Source organism: Artibeus jamaicensis, unplaced genomic scaffold (genome assembly GCF_021234435.1).
Source record: "Artibeus jamaicensis isolate MK-2021 breed Jamaican fruit bat unplaced genomic scaffold, CSHL_Jam_final scaffold_1964, whole genome shotgun sequence".
Taxonomy (NCBI): Eukaryota; Metazoa; Chordata; class Mammalia; order Chiroptera; family Phyllostomidae; genus Artibeus; species Artibeus jamaicensis.
In genome coordinates, this window is record NW_026522030.1 from 38,301,190 (window position 1) to 38,328,382 (window position 27,193).

General features: G+C 41.2%; 1 protein-coding gene across 2 annotated transcripts in view; it reads right to left on the minus strand.

Moving 5' to 3' along the window:
- Positions 1 to 16,234: 16,234 nt before the first annotated feature.
- The window catches only part of PIP5K1B (phosphatidylinositol-4-phosphate 5-kinase type 1 beta), a 333,854-nt gene continuing 322,895 nt past the window's right edge, over positions 16,235 to 27,193 (minus strand). For both annotated transcript variants that reach the window (XM_053656318.1, XM_053656317.1), the window contains exon 15: positions 16,235 to 16,920. In XM_053656318.1, coding sequence (XP_053512293.1) covers positions 16,918 to 16,920 — 3 coding nt within the window. In that variant the 3' untranslated portion in view covers positions 16,235 to 16,917. The remainder of the gene's footprint in view (positions 16,921 to 27,193) is intronic.

A 27,193-nucleotide genomic window follows, 5' to 3' on the forward strand; every position in this document is an offset into this window, starting at 1 on the left:
ACAAATAAATTTGGCTTTTGTTTTTCAAAAAAAGAAAAAGAAGAAGAGTGAATACAAAGTTTTCAACCGTCTTGCATTTCCTTAATTCTGGAAGGAACTATCTTGTGCCATTCTGTGTCCCTTTTTTGCTCACTGCTTTTATATAGCTTTCTCTTATATTAGAGAGCCATCTAATTATTAAGATAATTAGAGGTGGGAGCCGTCTCTTCATAGCAGTTTTGCCGTATACGCTATGGGGCATTTCGGTGCTCCTGCAGGGAAGACGTGGATTTAAACCAAGGGCACGCACCCATACGCTGGCAGCTGCTGGAAGTGAGCAGTGGGCCCTGTGGAACACACAGTTCTCTTGGGCTGCCTTTTGCTTTCCTGCTTCTGCTGGAGACACAGCGATAAGCCGAGCATTTTACTGCTCTTCACACTGATATAGGAAAACCCACAGTGAGCAGGATGATACGCAGCAACTGTCACTGGCCCTGTGCTGTGGTGATAGTGGGAAGGGCAGGGAGGACAGTGGAGTGGGGACGAAATGCTTGTATCAGGTGTGACTGCAACGTGGCACAGTTGAATAGGGAGAATGTGGGCCTACTGTTTGCAGATCTTCCAACAGAAGCCCGAACTCTGGAGGGTTTGGGGTATATGAAATTGACTAGTTTTAACTATTAGAAAATAATTTCAAAATTTAGATATACTGTACAGGCTCCTGTAATGCATGTCACACGAGATCTATTGATGTGCTCGCTCATTCAGAGCTTCTAAATCTCGGTTGGAGAGTAAGATCACCTGGGGAGCTTTCAAAAGTCCAAGTCACAGCCCTAGCCAATGCAGTCAGAATCAGAATCTCGGGAGGCAAGACGAGTCATGAGTTTTTTTTTAACGTCCCAGGTGATGTAACATGTAGTTAAGATTGAGAACAACTGGGCCTGGTGCACAACAGCGTGACCTCTGATTTGCTGCGGCCCATTTCGGCTCCGCTGCACCCCAGGCCTCGTCTGGTGTTGACTGGCAGGTGTGCTGTATCACCGGATGTCGAGTGCCTCGGGTGGGGCCTCCAGAGGAAAACATCAAGTTCTCACCTGTTTCTCCTGAGGGTCCTGATTGTTTGTCGTGGAACGTGGGTTGTTATGGTGATGAAGAAAGAAACTCGGTTGTTATGGCCGAAGAAACTCGTACACAATTTTATCCTAAATGGTTGCAAAAGCTCCCGGCAGGGTCCACACTGCCTGGATGTAACATCCTATCCCGAGTACAGTTTCTTAGTCAGTCACCTGGCTTCACTGCCCATACGTTATATGATAATGACCAGGCACGCAGCATGTGCAGTCACGCTGCAGCCGCGGGACACTGACAAGTTGGTGCGTGCACACAGGAAACCACCTGCGGGGACTCAGAAGGACTGAGTGTGGCGGGCCTGCAGTTGCCACCGTGGTGAGCGGAGCGTTTGCTGTTCCTTCCCCGCCCTCAGGTGGTGTTTCCCACACTTCCACCCGAGACTCTGTGGTCGGTCTTGGATCACAGATCTTGGCTGGAATCCTCTCACACCTCTTAAATCTGTGCCACCGATTCTTATTCTCTACTCAGTCCCAGACCCACATTTCCAGTAGTCTATTAGACACTGCCACCCGAGTGCCTTCGGGAAACCCAGACTCAGTGTGACCATTCCTCAGTTTGCTATGGTTTTCAGTAAATTTGTTTCTCTCTCTCCATCTGCTTTGTTTTAAAATGGAATTTACTGGAAGGACACGTAAAAGAGGACTGGAGAAGCCAGGGCTTGGAAGGATAGGAGCCCAGGGAACGTGTTGGTTGAGCCTCAGAAACACCTGCCTTTGATAATGCAGCCTTCGGATGACTCGCTTACGAATTCCTCCAGTCCCCATGTGTTTCTGCTCATGATTCCAATCCCTAAAAGAGAGAAACGTATTGGTCTGCCTTGGGTCATGTGCCCGCTGCTGACTCTGACTCAGGTGGTGCTGGGTGTGCGGTGATTGGAAACGCTACCAGAATCAGGTAAAATGGGGGGTGCAGCCCTTCAGACTGCTGTTACCTGGAGAAGTGGGAAAACTTCCAAGCTAAGAAAAAAGGACTTCATAAAAATGGTCCCTTTTAATTGATTTAAATAGTGTACAAGTAGCACATAAATGAGTGCCTTTAGGAAACTGTGTAATGAAGACCGTAGAAAACTCTCTGGTTCCTCACCCTACTCTCCTCCCCAGAGGTAAGTGCTGCCAAGTCGTGATGCATTTTTATAGGTATTTTTGTGCTTTTAGGTATACATGCAACTATACAGTAAATATATGTGTACACGTATACACATTAACATTCTCACATGAATATAATTTAATGTACAGGCCTTTACCATTTTAAAACTTACGGCTCTACCTCAGTGCTGTTTTAATAAGAAAAGTAATTCGTGGTCAACATTCGGCAACTCAGAAGTTAATAAAATGAAAAGTAAAAATTTCCCTGCCTAGAACCCACATTTCCCCAGACTCCTAGTGCTGTTCCCTGGAGGTGACTCCCGTTAACAGCATCTTACACATCAAAAGAAATGGTCTCAGGTTGACAGGGGTCCTATTTCCAGGACTACTTCCCTTTCGTGTCCGGACAACGTTACAACGCCGGTCATTGTGTGTGTTAACCCATGCCTACAAGTGTTACAGCAAAGTGGGTGGTGTCAATGGACGGATGCTCATCCAAGGTTTTGTTAAGAAATGTGATTCTTCCTAAGTTACTGTTCGCAAACTTTCTCCGTTTTCTCAACTTTCTGACTTCCATAATATAATTTGTTTTCTTCCATATAATAGAGGCCATGCCAGTTTTGAAAATCAACATATTATAGCTATCCTTTCTGTCCATAAATCTGATGTAGAAACCTCGCGTTCAAAGATGTTGGTTTTTACTATTCTGCTAATGGCAAGGAAATAAACTAGAATCTGACACGTCAGAATCCAGTTTTGATGAGTGTCTCTCTCTGGACTGGAACATGCAGTATTATGCAGGGAGTTAGACATTTGCAAGCTTCTTTGTTTGCATCCTGGTGAGTCTTCTTTGTCCCCATAGACTGTTTTGCAGATAGAAGGGAAGTTACAATTGAATGATGTACAGGCACACCTGGTTTTATTGAGTTTTGCTTTACTGTGCTTCAGAGATACTGCATTCTTTACAATCGAAGGCAAGACCCTCTGCGCGCAGTGTAAAGGGATCCCCTTTCCCCCAGGCATGCTAGGGACTCCCCTGCTCCCCACACGGTGAATAAAAGCATAATGGAAAACGGAGGGAGATAAAGACTATTCTGTGTTCTGGGACAGCTAAGTACTTGATGTTCTAACCTATAAATAAAGAGTGAAGATGTGTCTAGTATGCCGTACTCATTCTAGACCCCTGGCTTTCTCTGTCTGAGCTTCAGGGACTGATGCCACAAGAAGTGTTCTGTATTGGCACACGGCTGCTTCTAAACACACGAGCCTACTTCCAAGACATGGGACTGCTGTTAAGAGGTTAACTTAGCAGTGATTACTCAATGGAACTGATACACAAAGAGCCATCTTGAGGTCAGTCAGACATAGGCAGAACTTTAGCTGATTTACTGTGATGAAAGCAAAGAGGGGATCTCTAAGGTTACTCTGTGGGGGAGGACTTAGAATTCCCATCTGCCCAGGAAACTGCCCTGGCCCAAAACACGGAGAGGCAGTCAGTCCCTGCAATGTTCTTCCTGAGGGAGTATGGCTTTTTCTCTTATGGAAGGTGGGCTTCCCTTGTTATCGACACTAGGTCGTTTTTAGTTCCTCTTCCCCTCCGGTCTGACCCTCTCTACATCAGTCTCCACTTGCTGGCCCAAGATTAACCCATAAGCTTCGAACCAGGCCTATTACATGGTAGATACTTGTTTGACCAACATTTGCTGAATTGACAATAAAGAATTCACAGCCACAGTAGAAACTTTCCAATCCTCTCCATTCCTCTCCATTTTGTTGGGTTTCCAGCCTGTGGGACTGGGAAAGGGTGTTGTGTTTACTTGCAATAGCAAAACGTGTTGTTGCCAGGGTGGGTAATATGAATTGTAGGTATGCAGAACTGACTCTCAAACTTAAGGGTGAGAGGAGAAAGAGAGAGGACAAATGAATGTGTCTGTAGCTAGGCATCTGCTATTGGAACACACTCTATAGTACGGAACCCCAGGGGACGGTGGTTCAGGATTCCCACGGTGAGCATGTGGGGCGGCGCCGTGGTCTGCAGAGGGATGCAGCGCCCATCGCTTATGCGCTCTGACTTTTCATAAACTCCTGGGCTGTGTTTTTGTAACTGACAGTACAAATAGACAGAAAATCAAGATGGACCATGTGTTGGACCATAAAACCAGCCCCAATCCATTTAAAATGATTTGAATCATGCAGAGCATATTCTCTGATCACAGTGGAATTAAATTAGAAAACAGTAACAGGAAAATTCTTGAAAAATCCCCAAATAGTTGGAAACTAAATAATATATTTTTAAATAGCCCATAGATCAAAGAATAATTCAAAAGGGAACTTAGAAAGTGGTTTGAACTGAGTGAAAGCAGGAGCACGGCATGTCAAGTTTGTGCTGCTAAAACAGCCCGCAGGAGGGGGTTTATAGCACAGATGCCTGGGTCAGAAGAGAAAAATTTCAAATCCATGACCTCAACTGCCACCTTAAGAACGTGAAAATGACAGCATATTAAACCTAAAGTAAGCAAAGAAAGAAAATATGTTTTTTTAAATGAGATGTAATTGACATGACATGGTATTAGTTTTAGGTATACAACATAATGATTATATATATATATATATATATATAGTCGATTATCACAAAAGTTAGCTAACATCTATCACCTCATGTAGACACAATTTTTTTCTTGTGATGAGAACTTTTAAGATTTACTTCCTTAGTAACTTTCAAATATATAATACTGTTTCATTAACTAATGACCATGCTACACTCTATGTCCCCAGGACTTATTTATTTTATAACCTTTTGACCACCACCCATTCACTCCCCTCCCCCAACCCTTCACCTGACATCCTGCTTCTGACAAGCACCAATCTGCTCTCTGAATCTATAAGTTCAATTTTTTAGGTATCACATACAAATAAGATCATACAGTATTTATGTGTCTCTGTTGGGTTCCTGTCACCCAGCATAATATTCTCAAGGTTCATGCGTGTTGTTGTAAATGGCAAGATTACCTTCTTTTTTATGGCTGAATAATATTCTTGTGTGCGTGCATCTGTGTAGCACATTTAAAAAGCCCCATTCAATCATCGATAGACAGGCTGCTTTCCTGTCTCAGCTATGGTAGATAATGCTACCTACCATGACCGTGAAATAGTGATTTTGTTTCCTTTGGACAAGTACCCAGAAGTGGGATCGCTGGATCATATAATAGTTCTATTTTGAATTTTTAAAGGAAACTTCGCGCTGTTTCCCATAGTGTCTTCACGAGTCTCCAATCCCCCTGACAGTACACTGAGGTTTCCTCTGCTCACATCCTCACTAACGGTTGGTATGTCTTGCCATTTTGAAAATAAACATTCTAACAGTATTGGGGTGACATCTCATTGTGGTTTTGATTTTTTTTTTTATCTGATGAACAGTGACATTTAGCACCTTTTCATGTGCCTATTGGCTATCTGGATGTCTTCTTTAGGAAAAAAATGTCTATTCAGTTCCTCTGCCCATTTACTATTTATTTTATGTTTACTTTTCAATTACAGTGTACTTTTAATATTATTTTGTTTTGGTTTCAGGTGTAAAGCATAGTGGTTAGACAATCATGTACTTTACAGAGTGTTTCCCCTGATATTTCCAGTACCCACCTGGCACTGTACATTATATCTCAGTATATTCCCTCCCTGTGCTGTACTTCCCATCCCTGTGATAGTTTTGTAACTGCCAATCTGTACTTCTTAATCCCTTCACTTTTTTCACCCAGTCCCCTCTGGCAACCACCAGTCCACTCTCTGTGTCAATGAGTGTTTCAATTTTGTTTATTAATTTTGTTCTTTAGATTCCACATATAAGTGAAATTATATGGTATTTGTCTTTCTATAACTTATTTCATTGAGTGTAATAAGGTCCATCCATGGACCTAGAGGTCCAACAGTGTGGAGGTCCATCCACACTGTTGCATACGATAGAATTTTGTTTTATAGTTGAGTAATATTCCGCTGTATATATGTTCCATCACTGGTTTTATCCACTCGTCTATCGATGGGCACTTGGTTTGCTTCCATATCTTGGCTATTATAAATAATGCTGCAGTGAACATAGGGGTGCATAGATTCTTTCAAATTAGTGTTTCAGGTTTCTGTGGATAAATCCCCAGAAGTGGAATTGCTGGGTTGTAAGGCAGTTCCATTTTTAAATTTTTGAGGAAACTCCATACTGTTTTTCACACTGTCTGCACCAGTCTTCATTTCCACCAACAGTGCACAAGGGTTCCCTTTTCTCCACATCCTTGCCAAAACTCTGATGATGGCCATCCTGACGGGTGTCAGGTGATACCTCATTGTGATTTTAATTTTCATGTCTCTGATGATTAGTGATGTTGAGCATCTTTTCATATATGTATTGGCCATCTGTATGTCTGTTTTGGAGAAGTGTCTATTCCAGTCCTCTGCCCATTTTTAATTGGATTTTTTGTTATATATTTTGGATAATAACACCTTATTTGATACATGGTTTGTAAATATTTTTTCTCATTTTGTAGGTTATCTTTTTGTTGTTTCTCTTGCTCTGCAGATGTTTTTAGATGTAGTTTCATTTGTTGATTTTTTGCTTCTGTTGTTGTGCTTTGGTGTCATATCCTGGACATTACAGCCAAGAACGACCTCAAGGAGTTTTTTTCCCCCCCATGTTTTTTTCCTAGGAGCTTTATGGTGTTAGGTATTATGTTAAGTATGATCCATTTTGAGTTAATTTTTGTGTGTAATGTAAGGTAGGTTCCAATTTCATTTTTCTGCTTGTGGTTATCCAGTTTTCCCAACACCATTTATTGGAGAGAATGTCCTTCCTCTATGGGGTGTTTTTGGCATGCTTGTCAAATATCAGCTGACCACCTATACATGGGTTTAATTCTGGGCTTTCTGTTCTGTTCCATTGGTCTATGTGTCTGTTTAGTGCCAGTACCATACTGTTTTAACTACTACAGGTTTGTAGTATAGTTGGAAATCAGGAAGTGTAATGCTTCTGGATGTTTTTCTTTCTCATGGTAGCTTTGGCTATTAGGAGTCTTGCAGTTCCATGCAATTTTTTGAACATATCCTCAAGATAGTACTGTCATGTAATAAAAGAAAATATGAAGCTTAGGACTGGATCACTTGGCCCTTTCTCTTAATATTTTCTCCCAGTTTACAATGCTAGCATCTTAGATCTAGCCATCATCTATACATTCTGTACATAGATCTGCAGTTGGGCTCAACACACTCAAGCTTCATTACAATCCTCTTTGTAGTTTCAGCGTTTTTTGTTTTTGTGGAAAATCAGTTTAGTCTGCCCACTATAGCCACATTGCTTCCTGTCATATTGTGATTCTTTCTCTGTACGTACAGAGAATCCTTGCCCTCCTTGTGCTGTGTTACTTTGTGGAGCTGATGACTGCCACACTTCCTACAGACAGACTGGGGGGTTTTAGGAACCCTCACCATGCTTGCAAGAGTGCTATCAGCACGGAAAGCTCCATGTAAATTTTAAGATAGTTTTATTTGTTTTTCTTTGAAAAATGCTATTGTTGTTTTGATAGGAATTGCATTGAATGTACAGATGATGGCTAGTAGTAACATTTTAACAATATTCTTCCATGAGTATGGAATACTTTTCTATTTGTTTATGCTGTCAATTTCTTTGAACAAAATTTTGCATTTTTTGTTGTACAGGTCTTTCACTTCAGGAACTTTATTGGTAGGTATGTTATTGTTTTTGATGCATTGTAAATGGGATAGTTTTCTTTTTTAAAATTTTTTATTGATTATGCTGTTACAGTTGTTCTATTCCCCCCTTCATTCTTCTCCACCCTACCCCCCATCCCCACCATTACCCCCCCTTTAGTTTATGACCATGTGTCTCAATTCCTTTAGATTCTATATTTCCCATGCTATTCTTGCCCCCCCCATCTATTTTCTATCTACTGTCTATGCTACTTATTTTCTGTACCTTCTCCCTCCTTCTCCTCCTCCCACTCCCCTGTTGCTAACCCTCCTTGAGATCTTCATTTCTATGCTTCCACTCCTGATCTAGCTGTCCTTTTAGTTTGCTTTTGTTTTAGGTGTGGTTGTTAATAACTGTGAGTTTGTCGTCCTTTCACTGTTCATGTTTCTTTAACTTTTTTTTCTTAGATAAGTCCCTTTAACATTTCATATAATAAGGGCTTGGTGATGATGAACTCCTTGAATTTGATCTTATCTGAGAAGCACCTTATCTGTCCTTCCATTCTAAATGAAAGTTTTGCTGGATAGAGCAATCTTGGTTGTAGGTCTTTGGATTTCCAGCCCCTTCTTGCCTGTAAGGTCTCTTTTGAGAAATCCGCTGACAGTCTGATGGGGACTCCTTTGTAGGTGACTGTCCCCTTAGCTTTTTTTTTTTTTTTTAATATAATTTTTTTATTGATTATGCCATTACATTTGCTCTATTCCCCCCTCCTTTCCCCTCCACCCTGCATACCCCTCCCCCACCATTTCCCCCCTTTAGTTCATGAACATGTGTCTCAATTTCTTTAGATTCTGTATTTCCCCTACTATTCTTACCCTCCCCCTATGTATTTTCTATCTACTATCTATGCTACTTATTTTCTGTACCTTCTCCCCCCTTCCCCTCCTCCCACTCCCCTATTGCTAACCCTCCCTGAGATCTTCATTTCTCTGGTTCTGCTCCTGATCTAGCTATCCTCTTAGTTTGCTTTTGTTTTAGGTGTGGTTCTTAATAACTGTGAGTTTGCTGTCCTTTCACTGTTCGTCTTTTTTATCTTCTTTTTCTTAGGTAAGTCCCTTTAACATTTCATATAATAAGGGTTTGGTGATGATGAACTCCTTGAATTTGGTCTTATCTGAGAAGCACTTTATCTGTCCTTCCATTCTAAATGAAAGTTTTGCTGGATAGAGCAATCTTGGATGTAGGTCTTTGGATTTCATAACTTGGAATACCTCTTTCCAGCCCCTTCTTGCCTGTAAGGTCTCTTTTGAGAAATCAGCTGACAGTCTGATGGGAACTCCTTTGTAGGTGACTGTCCCCTTAGCTCTTGCTGCTTCTAAGATTCTCTCCTTCATTTTAATCTTGGCTAATGTAATTATGATGTGCCTTGGTGTGTTCCTTCTTGAGTCCAACTTCTTTGGGACTCTCTGAGCTTCCTGGATTTCTCGGAAGTCTATTTCCTTTGTCATCTTGGGGAAATTCTCCTTTATTATTTGTTCAAATAATTTTTCAACTGGTGGTTGTGCCTTTCCCCCTTCTGGTACCCCTATAATTCGGATGTTGGAACGTTTAAAGATGTCCTGGAGGTTCCTAATCTTCTCCTCATTTTTCTGAATTCTTATTTCTTCATTCCTTTCTGTTTGACCATTTTTTTCTTCCTTCTGGTTCTCTCCCTTGATTTGAGTCCCAATTTTCTTTCCATTACTATTGGAATCTTTTGTATCCTCATTCATTTCAATTAATTTAGCTTCCATATGTTTCTCTAATTTGTGGCTAAAGTCAACCAGTTCTGTAAGGATCTTTATAACCAGTGTTTTGAACTGTGCATCTGAAAGACTGGCTATTTCTTCATCGCTTAGATCTATCGGTTCTGGGGCTCTGAGTTGTCCTAGAGCCATTTTTGGTCTGTTCGCGCTGTTAAGTGAGCGGAGCGAAGCCTTAGTTGTTTACCAGGACGGGGCGACCCAGGTCGCTGGTTTGTGACGCTGTGTGTGGGGGCGGGGTCAGAGAGGGAGCAATGGCGTTCCTCTCCGCTAGCCCAGCGTTTCCAGTCACTCCGCACGCATGGGGTTTATCCGATCGGTATTGCGCCGGCTTCCCTTCTCACTGGCTTCTCCGCACGTAAATGCGCGCGACTGAGCGACCCACCGCACCCCTTCTTTGTGCGCTCCGGCAGCCAGCTCGCTCGCAATCGCGCCCTCGGTTCCCTGCGCGAATCGCGCACCGCCCCGGGAATTTTTTCTTGCTAACCTGCTCCGCTGCTGGCCTGGCTCCTCGTACCGGTCCAGCCGAGTATCTAGTTGTCCTTTGGACTCCGTATTGTCGATTTTCCGTGTGGCTTGGTTGTGACTGCTGTTAAAAATAGTTGTTCTTAGATTTGGTTGTGCACAGAGGCGAGGTGGACCCTCCACCTACTTCTCCATCTTGGCGGAAGTCTCTCCCCTTAGCTCTTGCTGCTTCTAGGATTCTCTCCTTTATTTTAATTTTGGCTAATGTAATTATGATGTGCCTTGGTGTGTTCCTTCTTGGGTCCAAGTTCTTTGAAACTCTCTGAGCTTCCTGGATTTCTTGGAAGTCTATTTCCTTTGCCAGATTGGGGAAATTCTCCTTTATTATTTGTTCAAATAAGTTTTCCACTGGTGGCTGTGCCTTTCCCCCCTTCGGGTACCCCTATAATTCGGATGTTGGAGCGTTTAAAGATGTCCTGGAGGTTCCTAAGACTCTCCTCATTTCTTTGAATTCTTGCTTCTTGACTCTTTTCTATTTGGCCATTATTTGCTTTCTTCTGGTCCACTCCATTGATTTGAGTCCCAGTTTCCTTTTCATTGCTATTGGTTTCCTGTGGAATTCCATTCATTTCAATTAGTTTCGCCTTCGTATATTTGTCTAATTTGTCGGTATAATCAACCAGTTCTGTGAGGATCCTGATGACCAGTGTTTTAAACTGTGTGTCTGAGAGTTTTGCTATTTCTTCATCGCTTAGATTTATGGGCTCTGGGGCTTTGAGATCTTGCGACATTTTTGGTCTGTTTTGGCCCTTTAAGTGTGAGAAGCGGAACCTTGGACTCCCAGGTCGTTGGGTTGTGACGCTGTATGTGGGGGCGTGGTCAGAGCGGGGAAATGGCGACCCTCTCTGCTGTTTCTCACAGCTGGGTGAAGATCAGTGCCTAAGGTGGTTCACCTGGGCCGGGCCACTCAGAGTCGCTGGGTTTTGACGCTGTATGTGGAGGTGGGGTCAGAGCAGGGAAATGGCGGCGCCCCCCACTGCCGCTTGCCGCGGGACCCCGGTCCAACCGCCCACTCCCTCGCCTGTGCACCCGCGCACAAATGCGCGACCACAGTCAACATGCTGCCCTGCTCCCCCGCTGTCTCCCCGCGGTCGCTCGCCTGGTCACTTGCTAGGTCGCTCACTAGGTCCAACCCTGCGCCTGGATTCCGCGCCTGAGTCCGTCTGACCGAGTCCTCCTGTGCAATCCCGCTTCACCAGCCGCTGGTTTCGCCCCTTACCGGTCAGGCTGAAGAATTTGTTGTTAACGGACTTCCGAAAAGTTCAATTTTCCGTGTTCTGGCTGTGTTTTGTGTTGCTAATATTTAGTTGTCTCTAAACTTGGTTGTGTGAGAAGGCAGGGCACATCCACCTATGCCTCCATCTTGGCGGAAGTAGGATAGTTTTCTTTATTTCATATGTTTCATTGTTAGTGTATAGGCACACAACTGATTTCTGTATATTGACTTTATATCCTGTAACTTTACTGAATGTGTCGATTAGCTCCAACATCTTTTTTGTTGTTCAGTCAGGATTTTCCATATCTAAGATCATATTATCTGCAAAAAAAATGACAATTTTCCTTTTCTAATTTAGATGCCTTTTATTTCTTTGTCTTACCTAATTGCTCTAACTAGGACTTGTGGTACCGTATAAGAGTGGTGAAAGTGGGAACCTTTGTCTTGTTCTTGACTTAGAGGAAAAGCTTTTACTGGTGAGTGTGATGTTAGCTATGTGTTTGTCATCCATGGCCTTTGTTATGTTGAGGTGTGCTCCTTCTATAATCTGTTGAAGGTATTTTTTAAATTATAAAATGATATTATATTTTGTTAAATGCTTTTTTCTGTATCTAATTAAGATAGCCATGTGATTTTTACTTTTTATTCTTTTAGTGTGGTATTGCACATTTATTGTTTTGAATATGTCAAACCATCTTTGTATCCTGGGAATAAATTCCACTTGATCATTCTTGAATTCAATTTGCTAATATATTTTTAGAATTTTTATATGCATATTCATCAGGGATATTGCTTTATAGATTTCTGGTAGTGCCCTTATCTGGTGTTGGTATTGGGGTAATGCTGATCTCATAGAATGAGTTTTGAAGTGTTCCCTCCTCTTCACTTTTGGGAAGAGTTTTGAGAAGTATTAGCATTAAATCTTCTTTAATATTTGAGGAAGAATTCATCAGTGAAGTTGTCTGGTTCTAGAGTTTTCTGTGTTGGGAGGTTTTTGCTTACTGATTTAATATCTTTACTCATCATTGATCTGTCCAGATATTCTATTTCGTCCTGACTCCATCTTGGTAGGTTGTATATTTCTAGGAATTTATCCATCTATTCTAGGTTATGGCATATAATTGTTTGTAGTAGCCTTTAATGATCCTTTGTATTTCTGTAGCATCAGTTATAATATCTCTTCTTTTATTTCTGATTTTATTTATCTGAGTCTTCTCTCTTTTTTTCTTAGTCTAGCTAAAGGTTTGTCACTTTCATCTTTTCAAAAAACCGGCTTTTAGTTTTGTTGATTTTTTTTCCTATTGCTTTCCTGGCCTCTTTCATTTATTTCTGCTCTGATATTTATTATTTTGAAACTTCCTTCTGCTAACTTTGGGCTTAATTTCTTCTCATTTTTGTAGTTTTTTAAAGTGTGAAGTAAGGTTGTTTATTTGAGATATTTTTCTCCAGTTTTGAGATACAAATGACACACAGCACTGTGTAAGTTTGCAATATACTACATAGTGATTTGACTTATCAGCCTGCATTAAAAAAACTTATCAAAATTGATGACTTTTTGTGCAGCCATTTTAATATTGAAGATGGAAGAAAATATGCAACATTTTTGGCATATTGTGCTTTATTTCAAGAAAGGTGAAAATGCAACTGAAATGCAAAAAGCGATTTGTGCAGTATATGGAGAAGGTGCTGTGACTGATCGAATGTGTCAAAAGTGGTTTCCAGTTTCTTGGTACTATGGACATTCTGGCCAAATAATTCTTTGCTGTGGGGCTATCTTATATATTGGAAGATGTTTAGCAGCACCCCTGGCTTCTACCTACTGGAAGCCAATAGTGGGAGATAGGAAATAGATAACATACTCAAAATAGCTAAATCAATAAAGTTATTGGTGAAACTGAGAAGTGTCTTTTATTTTACAGAAAAATCATAATAGAATTTTTGGCCAACCCAATAGTTTAATTCCTGGCATGAAGCTGTCCAGTGTTCCCAGAAGCACTTATTGAAAATACTACCCTGTCCTCATTGTATTCTTGCCTCCTTGGTCATAATTTAATTGACCATGTATGTGTGGGTTCATTTTTTTGGCTATCTATTCTGTTTCATTATCTGTGTGTCCATTGTTATGCCAATAACACATTGTTTTGATTAATATAGCTCTTAAAAATAGTTTAAAATCAAGATGTGTGATACCTTCAGCTTTGTTCTTCTTTCGCAAGATTACTTCAGCTGTTTGGAGTCTTTTGTCATTACACACATATTTTAGGATTGTTTATTCTATTTCCGTTAAAAAATGTCATTGGAGCCCTGGCTGGTGTGGCTTAGTGGACTGAACACTGGCCTATGAACCAAAGGGTCACCAGTGCGATTCCCAGTCAGGGCACATGCCTGGGTTGCAGGCCAGGTCCCCAGTAGGGGGTGTGCAAGAGGCAACCAGACATTGATGTTTCTCTTCCACTCTCTCCCTTCCTTCCCCTCGCTAAAAATAAATAAAAAATTTTTAAAAAGGTCACTGGCATTTTGATAGTGTAGATTTCTTTGGTTAGTATGGACATTTTAGCAATATTGATTTTTTTGTGGGTACAAGATATCTTTTCATTTGTGTTTTCTTTAATGTCTTCCATTAATGTCTGTAGTTTTGAATGTAGAGGTTTTTGTTGAACTCAGTGATTAAATTATTCTATGTATTTTACTCTTTTTGACATAATTATAAATTGTTTTCTTAATTTCTTTTTCTCATAGGTTATTATTAGTGTATTGTGTATAATCAATCAATTCTTATATATTGATTTTGTACCCTGCAACTTTAGTGAACTCACTTATTACGTCTAACAGTTTTTTGTGAGGTGGGGCATGGAGTCTTTAGGGTTTTCTATATATACTAAGATCACCTATTTCCTGGTAGTGATATTTCTCAGAAAACTCTTCTCTGTCCAGTAGGGGTGGTAGAAGTCAAGTTGTCTGCGTCTAGGGACTGTGTGCAGGAAGAGGCCTGAGGGTCTCATCATTCATTTTTAAATATGCATACTTATAGCCCCAAACTGGAAACTACCCAAATGTCAATTGGCAATAGAGTAGAAAAGTATGGAATAATTTATGCAGTGGAATACTACTCAGTAATTTAAAAGAATGAGCTTCCACTACACACAACAAAATGAATGAATCTCATATAGTGTTGAACAACAAGACAGGTTAAAAGTATGTATAATATAATTACGTTTATAAAATGTTCAAAAATGGGCAAAGCCCATCCATTATGGTAGGACTCATAACAATAGTTACCTTTGGGGCACTGAGGGGGAAGGCATCAATCCACCCATGACATTAATAAGGAGGGGCACGATAGGGCCTGTAGGTTAGCCGGAAATCTTTGCTAACTTGTTCTAGGTGCTGGTGACACGGGTTTATACAGGTACAAAACTCCTCTGAACTATACAATTAATAGTTGTGCACTCTATTGTATGTAAATTATGCCTCAATTATTTAAAGAGGGTAGACCATTCTGAGGTTTTCTGAAATAGATGAAATGATTACAGGCTGCCCAAGGGTGAGGTTGGGGATCATAGACAGCTTCATGGCACTGAAATAGCATTTGAATTAGGCCTTAAAAATAATGATCCTTAACATTTCTCAGGTCAAGGTCACTTTGAATTTGATGAAAATTACTCTTTTTTTTATGAATAAAAAGTCCCACCTGCTCAAAGGCATGCCCTACTTGTGAATATTGTTTTATGGTCCTATTAACATCCACTTATGACCCTTGTAGGAACCAATGGGTCCTTGGCTAAGGATCCCTGCTTAGATGGGTAGGTTTACAAATGGGGGGGCGGCAGGGAAGAGTGGGATTCCAGCTGGTAAACCCCTGCAGTGAGGGAGAGCATCTGCAAGCACACAGGAATACAAGGGGGAGAGAGGCCAAGAACCCTCAGAAATCCATTTCAGAAACCCATTGACATCCCACCCCAGGATGGATTCCGAGCACCAGCTCTGCAGGTAGTACTACTCATACTGAGTAACCGTGGCTGTAGGCTACATTTATAAAAGTTAATACCATGTCTGCTTACAAGAAATCACCTTGCTTTAACTTGAAGTATTTTACACTGAGCATCATATCAGGAAAGTCTTTCTGCAGCCTGGGTCATTCTGCTTTCTAATGACTCCCCCCCGCCCAGTGTATGATTATGCAGCCTCTTAAGTCTTTGCTGCTTGGGACATTCATGAGATGGTACAGATGCATACATTGCTTCACACATTCACTGCCTCTCTACCGAATCCACTCCCATGTGGGAATTATATTCCCACCCCTTCAACATCAGAGTTGGCAGAATCACTTGCTTCGGCCAGTGCAGTGTGAGCAGGAGCACTGTAACCACACTTCAGCTGAAGTTTTTTTATGAGCCCCCATCTTAGTTACACTACCCCTGTTTTTCTTCTGCCATACAAGGGGCATGTTCTAGGTAGGGACCCCTTTGGATTCTCATCCAGAGATTTTGGGGTTTGTTACCACAGCAGAACATAGTACAAGCTGGCTGATGCACCAGGACACTTGGGAAAGTCTTGAATGAGTGAAGCAGAACCTGCTATTGAGTCTTTTCTCAGGGCCCAGATCATTTTCTCTTTATTTTTATCCGTCATGAGAGTTGCTTTAGTAAGGATTCTGCAATATCTAAAAGTGAGGGGCATCTAAGTTACTTATTTTTAATTAATAGAAAGAAAGAAGACCATAAACTATTGAAATTACTGTACTACCGCAATTGAGAACAAAATATTTTATTTTTCTCAATAAAACTATAGTTTACAATAGTATTTACTAAATAAATTATATAATTTCTCTTTTACAAGCAATAAACTAAATCACAAATATTTTAAAGACAACGTGTATGTACACGACATAAGGCCTTTTGTAAATAGCTCTGCTTTTCTTCCTTCACTAGTAAACAGTGAAAATACCTTTATAGAGGCTAGTTATCTATAAAGTATATGCAGATCTATTATACTGATCTTTAGATAAAACCAATTTAAACTTTTAATGACATGGCTATGATTATAATTTTGCAAGAGCAGGATTTATACTTTATATACCATTTTGCACAGATGGATTTTTAAAAAATATATAAGCAGATTACATATGTTGCTTAAATATAATCACTGGATGCATGCAGAATGAAACAATGCAAGTGTCAATAGGAAAATAGCACTTTCAAGTCTGAAAAAAGTGATTGGCAATGATATAGAAAGCAGCTTAAATATGGTTCATGCAGTTCTTCACAGTTCGACAAGCAACAGCAAATGAGAGAAGAGTGTGGTATCACATCTGCTGACCAGCCCACGGACCGAGGCTCCCCTGACAGCCACAAACTCCTAAGTCCAGTTGATTGTAGTTCTGTGTCATGGGGCTCAGCCAAGTCCCTTTGGCAAATTCTGGAGTGGAGGAACTTTTCTCCCGCGACTGTTTACGTCTCATCTATCTGCTTAGGTGGTCACCATCTGCATTTACTAGGGGGGAAAAGAAAGAAAGCAGCTGTGAGACTTTGTTCTGGCACTGGTTTATCACTGCTCCTCATAGGCACAAACACAAGTCCGTTATTTCTCCCAGTGACTCGTGCCTGGGAAATGTGCAGGTCGAAGTGGCGGTGGATTGGGCTGGGATTCTGCAGTGATGCTTCTCTGGCAGACTCACTATAGGTCACTGATGCGGTTTACTGAGTCCCTAATAAATCACAGCACTGTGCTTGACACTCAGAAGGAAGCTGCAGCACCTAAGATGCACTCCTGCCCTCCTCCAAGTGCACAGGGCTTGGGGATGTGCTGTGGTCTGTCAGGTTTGAAGCCAATCAAAATTACTTGGACATGGTCTTGAACCCATCCTGAATGCTGTTCTTTTTCAAACACTGTGTCCATGTGGCTGGGCAGTAAAAATACTTCCAGTAAATACTTCACCTAAAATGATAACCATTTAAGATCAGAGGCAGCTAATTCAGTCTGACAGTTATACTACAATAGGTGTGGGGAAGCAGTCCCATGCTCAGTCTTTGGAGACAGACGCAGTGGGTTACATCTATTGATTTCCTAATTATTACAGCTATAGAACATGCAAGTTACTTAACCTTCTTTGCACCGTAGTTGTCCTATCTGCAAAATGGGATAGTTGTATATACAATATACAAAAAATAAGGGAGGGGCGACCTCCCCAGAACTGGAATTATCTTTGGGAGGGCAGGCTCCTTGTAGTACAGGCTTCCCCACTAGGCAAGTGTTCCAGGAACCCATCTGTATCAGTGTACCAGCATTGTTGTAAGAGGCTGCGTTCGGCTTCAATGAATTTTTTTGAAGACACTTTCAATGGGTTTGCCCGTTTGCAGGTGATTTACAAGCACACCTGCCCACACCACACCGAGTGTTAGCAGTTTTTGACTAAAACAGCATGACCCCTGTGCCCCACCCTCTCTGTTCACCTGATCTCACTCCAAGTGACTAAAAGTCTCCATTTCCCTAGAAGAAAAGAGTCCTCCAAGGAAAATGTTTTGTGTACGTGGAAGAGGTGAAAGAAAAACCGGCAGAAGCACTAACAGGCATCAAAGTTGAGATCAGAAATCATTTTGAGCAGTAGAAAAAAAAAGTCTTAATAGCTGTATTGCATCAAATGGAGAGTAGATTGAAGCTGACTAAATTTAAGCATGTTAAGAACACACAATTTTTTATAAATTCCATTTTGGGGGGTTCTGTGTGTGTGTATATTATCATTTTGCACAGCGCCTGGCATGGGCTAGTGCTCCCAAAATAGGAGCAGGGAGGGTTGGGGCCGGACCACCTTCATTTGGAGGCTGAAAAGGCTTGAGTAAGTTTGAAGTGACTCCAAAAGTTATTAGAAACTATGTCAAATAAAGAGGATACTTTTTTATATGGGATTTTTAAAGAGTTTATTTATTTTAGAGAGAGAGGAAGGGAGGGAGAAAGAGGGAAACAGCATTAGAAACATTGATTGGTTGTCTTCCACATGTGCCCTGACTAGGGACCAAACCTACAGCTCAGGCATGTGTGCTGACTGGGATTCGAACCAATGACCTTTTGGTTTGTGGGATGACACTCAACCAACTGACTTACACCAACCAGGGCAAGGTGATTCTATTTAAAAAATGAGTGTTTTATCATATAATTTGAGCCAATTGTTAGTTGTAATTTTTATTAACTTATCACTTTGTTTAATAGTTTAGATTGTTCCCTCTCATTAATCTGTTAGGAAGCTTTCCCTGCTTAAATGTATAACATGCTCAAACCATGACTCAGGAAATATCTTTCAGAAGTAGCTCGAGTGCTCAGAGTTCTGAGCTGCAGCAGTGGGCAAGTGGGCGGTCGCCCGCACCCTCAGGACGGGACGGATGTTGTGAAGGTGGGCGTTAGGCTCAGTGTGGTCACTTGATGTGTGCTGCATATCGGTCAGTGATATAAAAACCCACATAAAATGATAAGGTCCTGCTGATTAGAGTCCTGCTTTCTTAAATCAAAACCCAGAAGTGATTGATAGTTCTGCTATACTGGTCTTGCAGATTACAGCTGGAGCTCTGTGTCTGGTGTCTAGTGCCAAACTCTGAGAGGGACATTGATGGATTTTCAGTCATGCCTGAGAAAATCCACTAGTGAAGGCCTCCCCAAACCCAGGACTCTGGAAATGGTTGAAGACCTGGGCTTTTTGCTCTAGAAAACAGGAGTTGTAAAGATGGGGCAAAATAGTCACCTTTGAGTATCTACAGGCTAGCCACCGAAAGGAAGGGTTAGGTAAGAGGTTAGTCCCAGGACACCTGAGAGTGTGACACTGTGGTCGACAGTGGTGGCACAGGGGGCTGTGATCCTGGGTGGGAGCTGGAATACCAGGATGTGTGAAGTGAGTAGCGGGGTAAAGCTTCACCCCACCAGTCTCCCCGCATCAAGCACCCTGATACTCTCATGCCCTCCCCAGCACATGGGTCCATTTCGGTATTTGCTGTGACCCAGTGGGTGAGACAAGTGAATCCCAGACCAGAACCAGGACGAATGCATGGAAGCCAGTTTTGCTTTAACCTGGAAGTACTTTCTAACCAGAGTAAAGAAATGAGGGGCAGCTGCTGTCCCTGGGGGGTGAGGCTGAGGTCAGCTGGCCTCTAGGTAGAGCCAGGCAGAAAGTGGTGTCCTAACACGGCACCCAGAAGGCACTCAATAGGTGGTGGCCCATAGGGAGGGCTCGGCAGTCACAGCTGGGCTGTGTCAGATAGTCACCAAGTTTTGTTTCAATCACAAGGTTCTATTAAATGCTGTTTGCAAAAATTTTAAATATTTTGTATTTATCATTTTTAAAGTATAGTTGGCAATGTGATACCTTGCAATGTGATCGATCACCCCACTAATTCTACTAATCATCGGTCACCACGTACATTAATCACAATATTGCTGATTATATTTCTCTTTACCTTTTCAACCTGCCCCCCCTGCTCTCTGGCTCCTATGCCTTTGGTCTCTGTGTCTATGACTCTGTTTTTGTTTTGTTTGTTCTTATGTTTTGATTTTTCTTTTATATTCTACATATAAGTGCAACCAAATGGAATTTGTATTTCTCTGTGTGACTTATTTCACTTAGCATAATACCTTCTAGCATAGGTCCACCCATGTTGCTGCAATTAGCAACATTTCATTTTTTTAAAATTAATTTTATTTAGTTATTTTTCAAGTACAGTTTTTTTTGGTCTATTTCTCCCATCCCAGCCTCCCTCCCATTTCCACCCCCCTTAGTTCTCGTCCCTGTGTCCTTCCTATTTGTTCCTCCAAATCCCTCCCCCTTTTTCCCCTTAAATTCCCTTCCCTCTCCCCTCTGGTCACTGTCCCCTTATTCTCTATTTCAGTGTCTTTTTTTTAAATTCTGTTTGCTTGTTTGTTTTGTTGTTTAGCTTCCTGTTAAAGGTGAGATCATATGGTATTTGTCTTTCAATGCCTGGCCTATTTCACTGAGCATAATGCTTTCCAGTTCCATCCATGTTGTTGCAAAGGGTAGTAGCTCCTTCTTTCTCTCTGCTGCATAGAATTCCATTGTGTATATGTACCACAATTTTTTTATCCATTCATTTACTGATGGGCACCTAGGTTGCTTCCAACTCTTGGCTATTGTAAATTGTGCTGCTATGAACATTGTGGTGTATAGGTTCTTTGATATTGTTTTAGGATTCTTAGGATACAATCCTAGCAGTGGAATTGCTGGGTCAAAAGGCAGGTTGATTTTTATTTTTCTGAGAAAATTCCATACTGTTTTCCATAATGGTTGTACCAGTCTGCAATCCCACCAACAGTGAACTAAGGACCCCTTTTTCCCACACCCTCTCCAACATTTGTTGTTTGTTGCTTTCTTTATGATAGCCATCCTGACTGGTGTAAAGTGGTATCTCATTGTGGTTTTAATTTGCATCTCTCTGATAGCTAACGATATTGAGCATCTCTTCATGTGTCTCTGGATGTTCTGTATGTCCTCCTTGGAGAAGTGTCTGTTCAAGTCCTTTTCCCATTTTTTAATTGGGTTGGGTGTCTTCTTAGAGTGGAGTCGTGTAAGTTCTTTGTATATTTTGGAGATTAAACCTTTGTCTGAGGTATCATTGGCAAATATGTTTTCCCATACAGTTGGTTGTCTTGCTAATTTAATACTGTTTTCTTTAGCCACGCAGAAGCTTTTTATTTTGATGAGATCCCATTTGTTTATTCTTTCCTTTATATTCCTTGCTCTAGGGGACATATCAGTAAAAAAGTTGCTGCGTAAAATATCTGAGATTTTCTTCCAATATTCTCCTCTAGGACTTTAATGCTGTCACGACTTATATTTAAGTCTTTTATCCATCTTGAATTTATTTTGGTATATGGTGTAAGTTGGTGCTCAAGTTTCATTTTTTTGCACGTAGCTGTCCAGTTCTCCCAGCACCATTTGTTGAAGAGGCTATCTTTACACTATTTTATGTTATTGCCCCCTTTGTCAAATATTAATTGACTGTAGAGAGTTGGGTTGATTTCTGGGCTCTCTGTTCTGTTCCATTGGTCTATGTGCCTGTTTTTATGCCAGTACCAGGCTGTTTTGATTATAGTGGCCTTGTAATACAGTTTGATATCAGGTATTGTGATCCCTCCTACTTTGTTCTTCTTTCTCAAAATTGCAGCTGCTATTCAGGTCGTTTATGGTTCCATATAAATTTTTGAAGTGTTTGTTCTATGTCTGTGAAATATGCCATTGGTACTTTAATAGGTATTGCATTGAATGTGTATATTGCTTTGGGTAGTATGGACATTTTGATGATGTTAATTCTTCCAATCCATGAACAAGGTATATGTTTCCATTTGTTTGTGTCTTCCCTGATTTCTTTCTTCAGTGCTGTGTAGTTTTCTGCATACAGGTGTTTTACCTTAGTTAGGTTTATTCCCAGATATTTTATTTTTCTTTTTGCTATATCAAATGGGATTTTTTCCTTGATTTCTGCTTCTACTGATTCATTGTTGGTATATAAAAATGCCTTTGATTTCTGGATATTGACTTTGTAACCGGCTGTTTTGCCAAATTCATTAATTAGTTTGAGCAGTTTTTGGGTAGAGTCTATAGGATTTTCCATGTACACTATCATGTCATCTGCAAACAGTGACAGTTTTGCTTCCTCCTTTCCTATTTGGATGCCTTTTATTTCCTTTTCTTGCCTGATCGCTGTGGCTAAAAATTCCAATACTATATTGAATAGAAGTGGTGAAAGTGGACATCCTTGTCTTGTTCCTGATCTTAGTGGAAAGGCTTTTAGTTTTTTCCCATTGAGTATGATATTGGCTGTAGGTCTCTCATATATGGCCTTTATTATTTTGAGAAATGCTCCCTGTATTCCCACTTTGCTGAGTGTTTTTATCATAAATGGGTGTTGTACCTTATCGAAAGCTTTTTCCGCATCTATTGATATGATCATGTGATTTTTGTCTTTGCTTTTGTTTATGTGATGTATTACATTTACTGATTTGCGAATATTGAACCATCCTTGCATACCTGGGATGAATCCCACTTGGTCTTGGTGTATGATCTTTTTGATATATTGTTGGATGCGATTTGCCAATATTTTGTTGAGGATTTTAGCATCTATGTTCATCAGCGATATTGGCCTGAAGTTTTCTTTCTTTGTTGTGTCTCTATCTGGTTTTGGAATTAAGATGATGCTGGCTTCATAAAAAGAATTTGGGAGTTTTCCATCCTTCTGGATTTTTTGAAATAGTCTGTGGAGAATAGGGGTTAGCTTTTCCTTAAATGCTTTGTAGAATTCTCCTGTGAAACCATCTGGTCCAGGGCTTTTGTGTGATGGGAGTTTTTTGATTACTGCTTCAATTTCTTTAGCTGTTACTGGTGTATTTAGATTTTCTGCTTCTTTTTCACTAAGTTTTGGAAGATTGTATTTTTCTAAAAATGTGTCCATTTCCCCTAGGTTTTCAAATTTCTTGGCATACAGTTCTTCATAGTAATTTCTTACAATCTCTTCTATTTCTGTGGTATCAGTTGTAATCTCTCCTCTTTAATTTCTGATTGTGTTTGAGTCCTCTCTCTTCTTTTCTTGATGAGCCTACTTAAAGGCTTGTCTATTTTGTTTATCTTCTCAAAGAACCAACTCCTGGATTCACTGATCCTTAGAATTGTGTTTTTAGTTTCTATGTCATTTAATTCTGCTCTAATCTTGGTTATTTCCTTCCTTCTGCTTGCTCTGGGCTGTCTTTGTTGTTGTTCCTCGAGTTCTTGCAGGCGTAGGGTTAGGTTGTTTGAAATGTTTCTATCTTCTTTAGGCCTGTATTGCTATAAACTTCCCTCTCAGGACTGCCTTCGCTGTGTCCCATAAGTTTTGGGTTGTTGTGAGTTCATTTTCATTTGTTTCCAGAAACGTTTTGATTTCTTCCCTAATTTCATTCTTGACCCATTCGTTGTTTAATAGCATACCATTCAGTCCCCATGATTTTGGGTGCTTTGGTTTTTTTTCCTTTGGGGTTGGTTTCCAATTTCAGTCCCTCGTGGTCAGAGAAGATGCTTGGTATGATTTCAATTTTCTTGAATTTTTTGAGGCTCGTTTTGTGTCCTATCATGTGGTCTATCTTTGAAAATGTTCCATGTACATTTGAAAAGAATGTGTACTTAGCTTCTTTGGGATGAAGGGCTCTATATATATCAGTTAAGTCCATTTCATCTAGGGTGTTGTTTAATGCCACAATATCTTTTTTGATAATTTGTTTGGAAGATCTGTCCATTTTTGATAGTGGGGTGTTAAAATCCCCTACTATAATTGTGTTGCTGTCAATATCTTTCTTGAATTCCTCTAAGATTTTCCTTATATATTTGGGTACCCCTATCTTGGGTACACATATATTTATGATGTTAATGTCTTCTTGGTAAATTATTCCCTTGAGTATAATGAAGTGACCTTCTGGGTCTCTCTTTATGGCCCTTTTTTTTGACGTCTATTTTGTCCGATATGAGAATTGCTACCCCAGCTTTTTTTTTCTTGTCCGTTTGCTTGGAGAACTTGTTTCCAGCCTTTCACTTTTAGTCTGTGATGGTCTTTTGTCCTGAGGTGGGTCTCTTGTAGGCAGCATATGTGTGGGTCATGCTTTCTTATCCATTGAGCTATTCTGTGTCTTTTGATTGGAGCATTTAATCCATTTATGTTTAAGGTTATTACTGATAGGTACTTATTCATTGCCATTTTTGTACCTGTGTTCCTCTCTGTCTCCCTCTTATCCTTCCTTCCCTTAAAGCAGTCCTTTTAGTATTTCTTATAGAGCTGGTTTGGTGGAGGCATATTCTTTTAGGCTTCTTTAATCTTGGAAGCTCTTTATTTGGCCATCTATCTTTATTGAGAGCCTTGCTGGGTAAAGTAGTCTTGGTTGTAGGCCTCTGGTTCTCATTACTTGGAATATTTCTTGCCATTCTCTTCTTGCTTGGAGTGTTTCCATTGAGAAGTCAGTAGCTGACCTTATTGGGGCTCCCTTGTATGTTATTTCTTTTTTCTCCCTTGCTGTCTTTAAGATTCTCTCTTTGTCTTGGAATTTTGCCATTTTGATGATAATGTGTCTTGAAGTGGGCCTCCTTGGGTTGGGAGGCCAACTCCTCTTGACTGGGACTCTCTGTGATTCCTGGATTTGTGTGACTTTTTCTCTTATCAAATTAGGGAAGTTTTCTCTCATTACTCGTTCAAATACGTTTTCTATCCCTTGTTCTTCTTCTCCTTCTGGTATTCCTATTATTTGGATATTATTACGTTTCATATTGTCTTGCATTTCTCTTAATCCTTCTTCATTCTTTCTGAGCCTTTTCTCATTTCTCTTTCTGTGAGATGCTTTCTACCTTGTCCTCCAACTCACTAATCCTATCCTCCGCTTCATCTATCCTACTTTTGAAACTTTCTACTGTGTTCTTCAATTTGGAAATTGTATTCTTCATTTCCTCTTGTCCCTTGCTGATAGTTTCCATTTCCTTTTTCATGTTGATGTAGTTTGCAGAGAGATCATTGTAGTTTCCCTGTAGTTTCTGATAGTTTACTGTGAGCTCTTTGAACTTCGTAATAACCAGTGCTTTGAATTCACTATCTGATAGTTGATTAGCCTCTATTTCATCTAACATTCTTTCTGAAGTTTCTGCTTTTTCTTTCATTTGGGGATTGTTTCTTTGTCTTCCTATTGTTTGAGATTCTTCTTGTTAGTCTCTGCTTCTAAAATTGATCTGTTCTGAAACCCTGGTGTTATGGTGTAAACTTCTATGGTATGATCCTTGTGAAGTTCAGTGGTGCAGACTCCTTGAAGTTTCTTGATGTTCTCCATCTCTACCTACTCTCACGCTGCTCCTCGCACTGGTCCCTGCGTTGGTGGCCTACCACTGCTGAATGTCCTGGCTCTAGTAGCTGCCTCCTCAAGCGCCCAGGCCCGTTACTACGGCAGCAGCACAGGGGCTGGGAATGTCCCAGCTCCCGTAGCTGGCTCCTCTGCCACCCAGGGCCGTCACAGGGGTTTGGAGTGTCCTGGCTTCCGTACCTGACTCCCTGGCATCCAGTCCCGTTGCTATGGCAGCGGCACAGGGGCTGAGAATGTCCCAGCTCCCATAGCAGGCTCCTCTGCCGCCCAGGGCCGTCACAGGGGTTTGGAGTGTCCCGGCTTCCGTACATGACTCCCCGGCGTCCAGTCCTGTCTCTATGGCAGTGGCACAGAGGCTTAGAATGTCCCAGCTCTGGTACCTGACTCCCCAGCGTCCAGACCTGTAGCTATGGGAGCAGCACAGGGGCTGAGAATGCCTCGTCTGCGTAGCTGACTCCTCTGCCTCCCAGGACTGTCACAGGGGTTTGGAGTGTCCCGGCTTCCGTACCTGACTCCCCAGCACCCAGGCCCTACTCTGGGGCGGTGTCACAGGGGCCTCCGGTGTCCTTGCTCTTGCAACTGACTCTTCTGTTGCCCAGGCCGGTAGCTATGGCATCGGCACAGGGGCCGAGAATGTCCCAGCTCCGGTTCCTGACTCCTCTGTCGCCCAGAACTGTCACAGGGGCTTGGAGTGGCCAGCTCCCGTACCTGACTCCCCGGCTCCCAGGCCTGTTGCTATGGTGGCGGCACAGGGGCCACGTGTGTCTCAGCTTCAGTAGCTGACTCTGTCACTGTCTGGTGTTTCAGCATCGGTCACAATCTCTGGTCTTTTAATTTCATAAATGCTGGGTAACCGATGGTTTATTGTGCTGTTTCTCTATAGATCTGCCAGGATTTTCACCCATGAGTACAGGAGCTAGCCTCAGCTCTGTCCTACTCCAACACCATCTTCCCAGCATCCTCCAACATTTCATTTTTAATTGCTGAATAATAGTCCATTGTATATATGTACTGCTTTTCCCTTATCCATTCATCTATCAATGGACACTTAGGGTGCTTCCATGTCTTGACTATTGTAAATGATGCTGCAGTGAACACAGGGATGCATATATCTTTTTCAGTTAGTGTTCTGGACTTTTTCAGATAATACCCAGCAGTGGAATTGCTGGGTCACATGGTAGCTCTAGTTTTAATATTTTGAGAAACCTCATACTGTTTTCCATACTGGCTGCACCAATTTACAATCCTGCCAAGAGTGTGCGAGGGTTCCTCTTCACATCCTCACCAACACTTGCTTGTTGATTTATTGATGGTAGCCACTGTGACTGGTATGAGGTGATACCTCATTGTGGTTTTGATTTGCAGTTCCCTGATGATTAGTGATGATGGATATCTTTTCATGTTTGTTGGCCATCTTTTAAAAAAATATTCTGACCAGAGGACCTGCTCATCAATTTTTAGAGGGAGGGTGAGAGAAAGAGATCTGTGTGAGAGAGAAACATCAATTGCTTGTCTCTTGCACATGCCCTGACCAGGGATTGAACCAACAACTCAGGTATATGCCACAACTAGGAATTAAACCCAAGACTCTTCAGGATATGGGATAATGCTCCAACCAACTGAGCCACAGGAGCCAGGGTACCTGTTGGCCATCTTTATGTTTTCTTGAAGTGTCTTTTCATGTCTTCTCATTTTTTATTAAATTATATGAGTTTCCTATATATTTTGGTTATCAACTCCTTATTGGAAATATAATTTGCAAATATATTACCACATTTAGTAGGTGGTCTTCTTATTTTGTTGATAGTTTCCTTTGCTGCCCAGCAGCTTTTTAGTTTGATGAAATCCCATCTGATTACTTTTGCTTTTGTTTCCCAAGCTTGAGGGGACATGTCCACAAAGC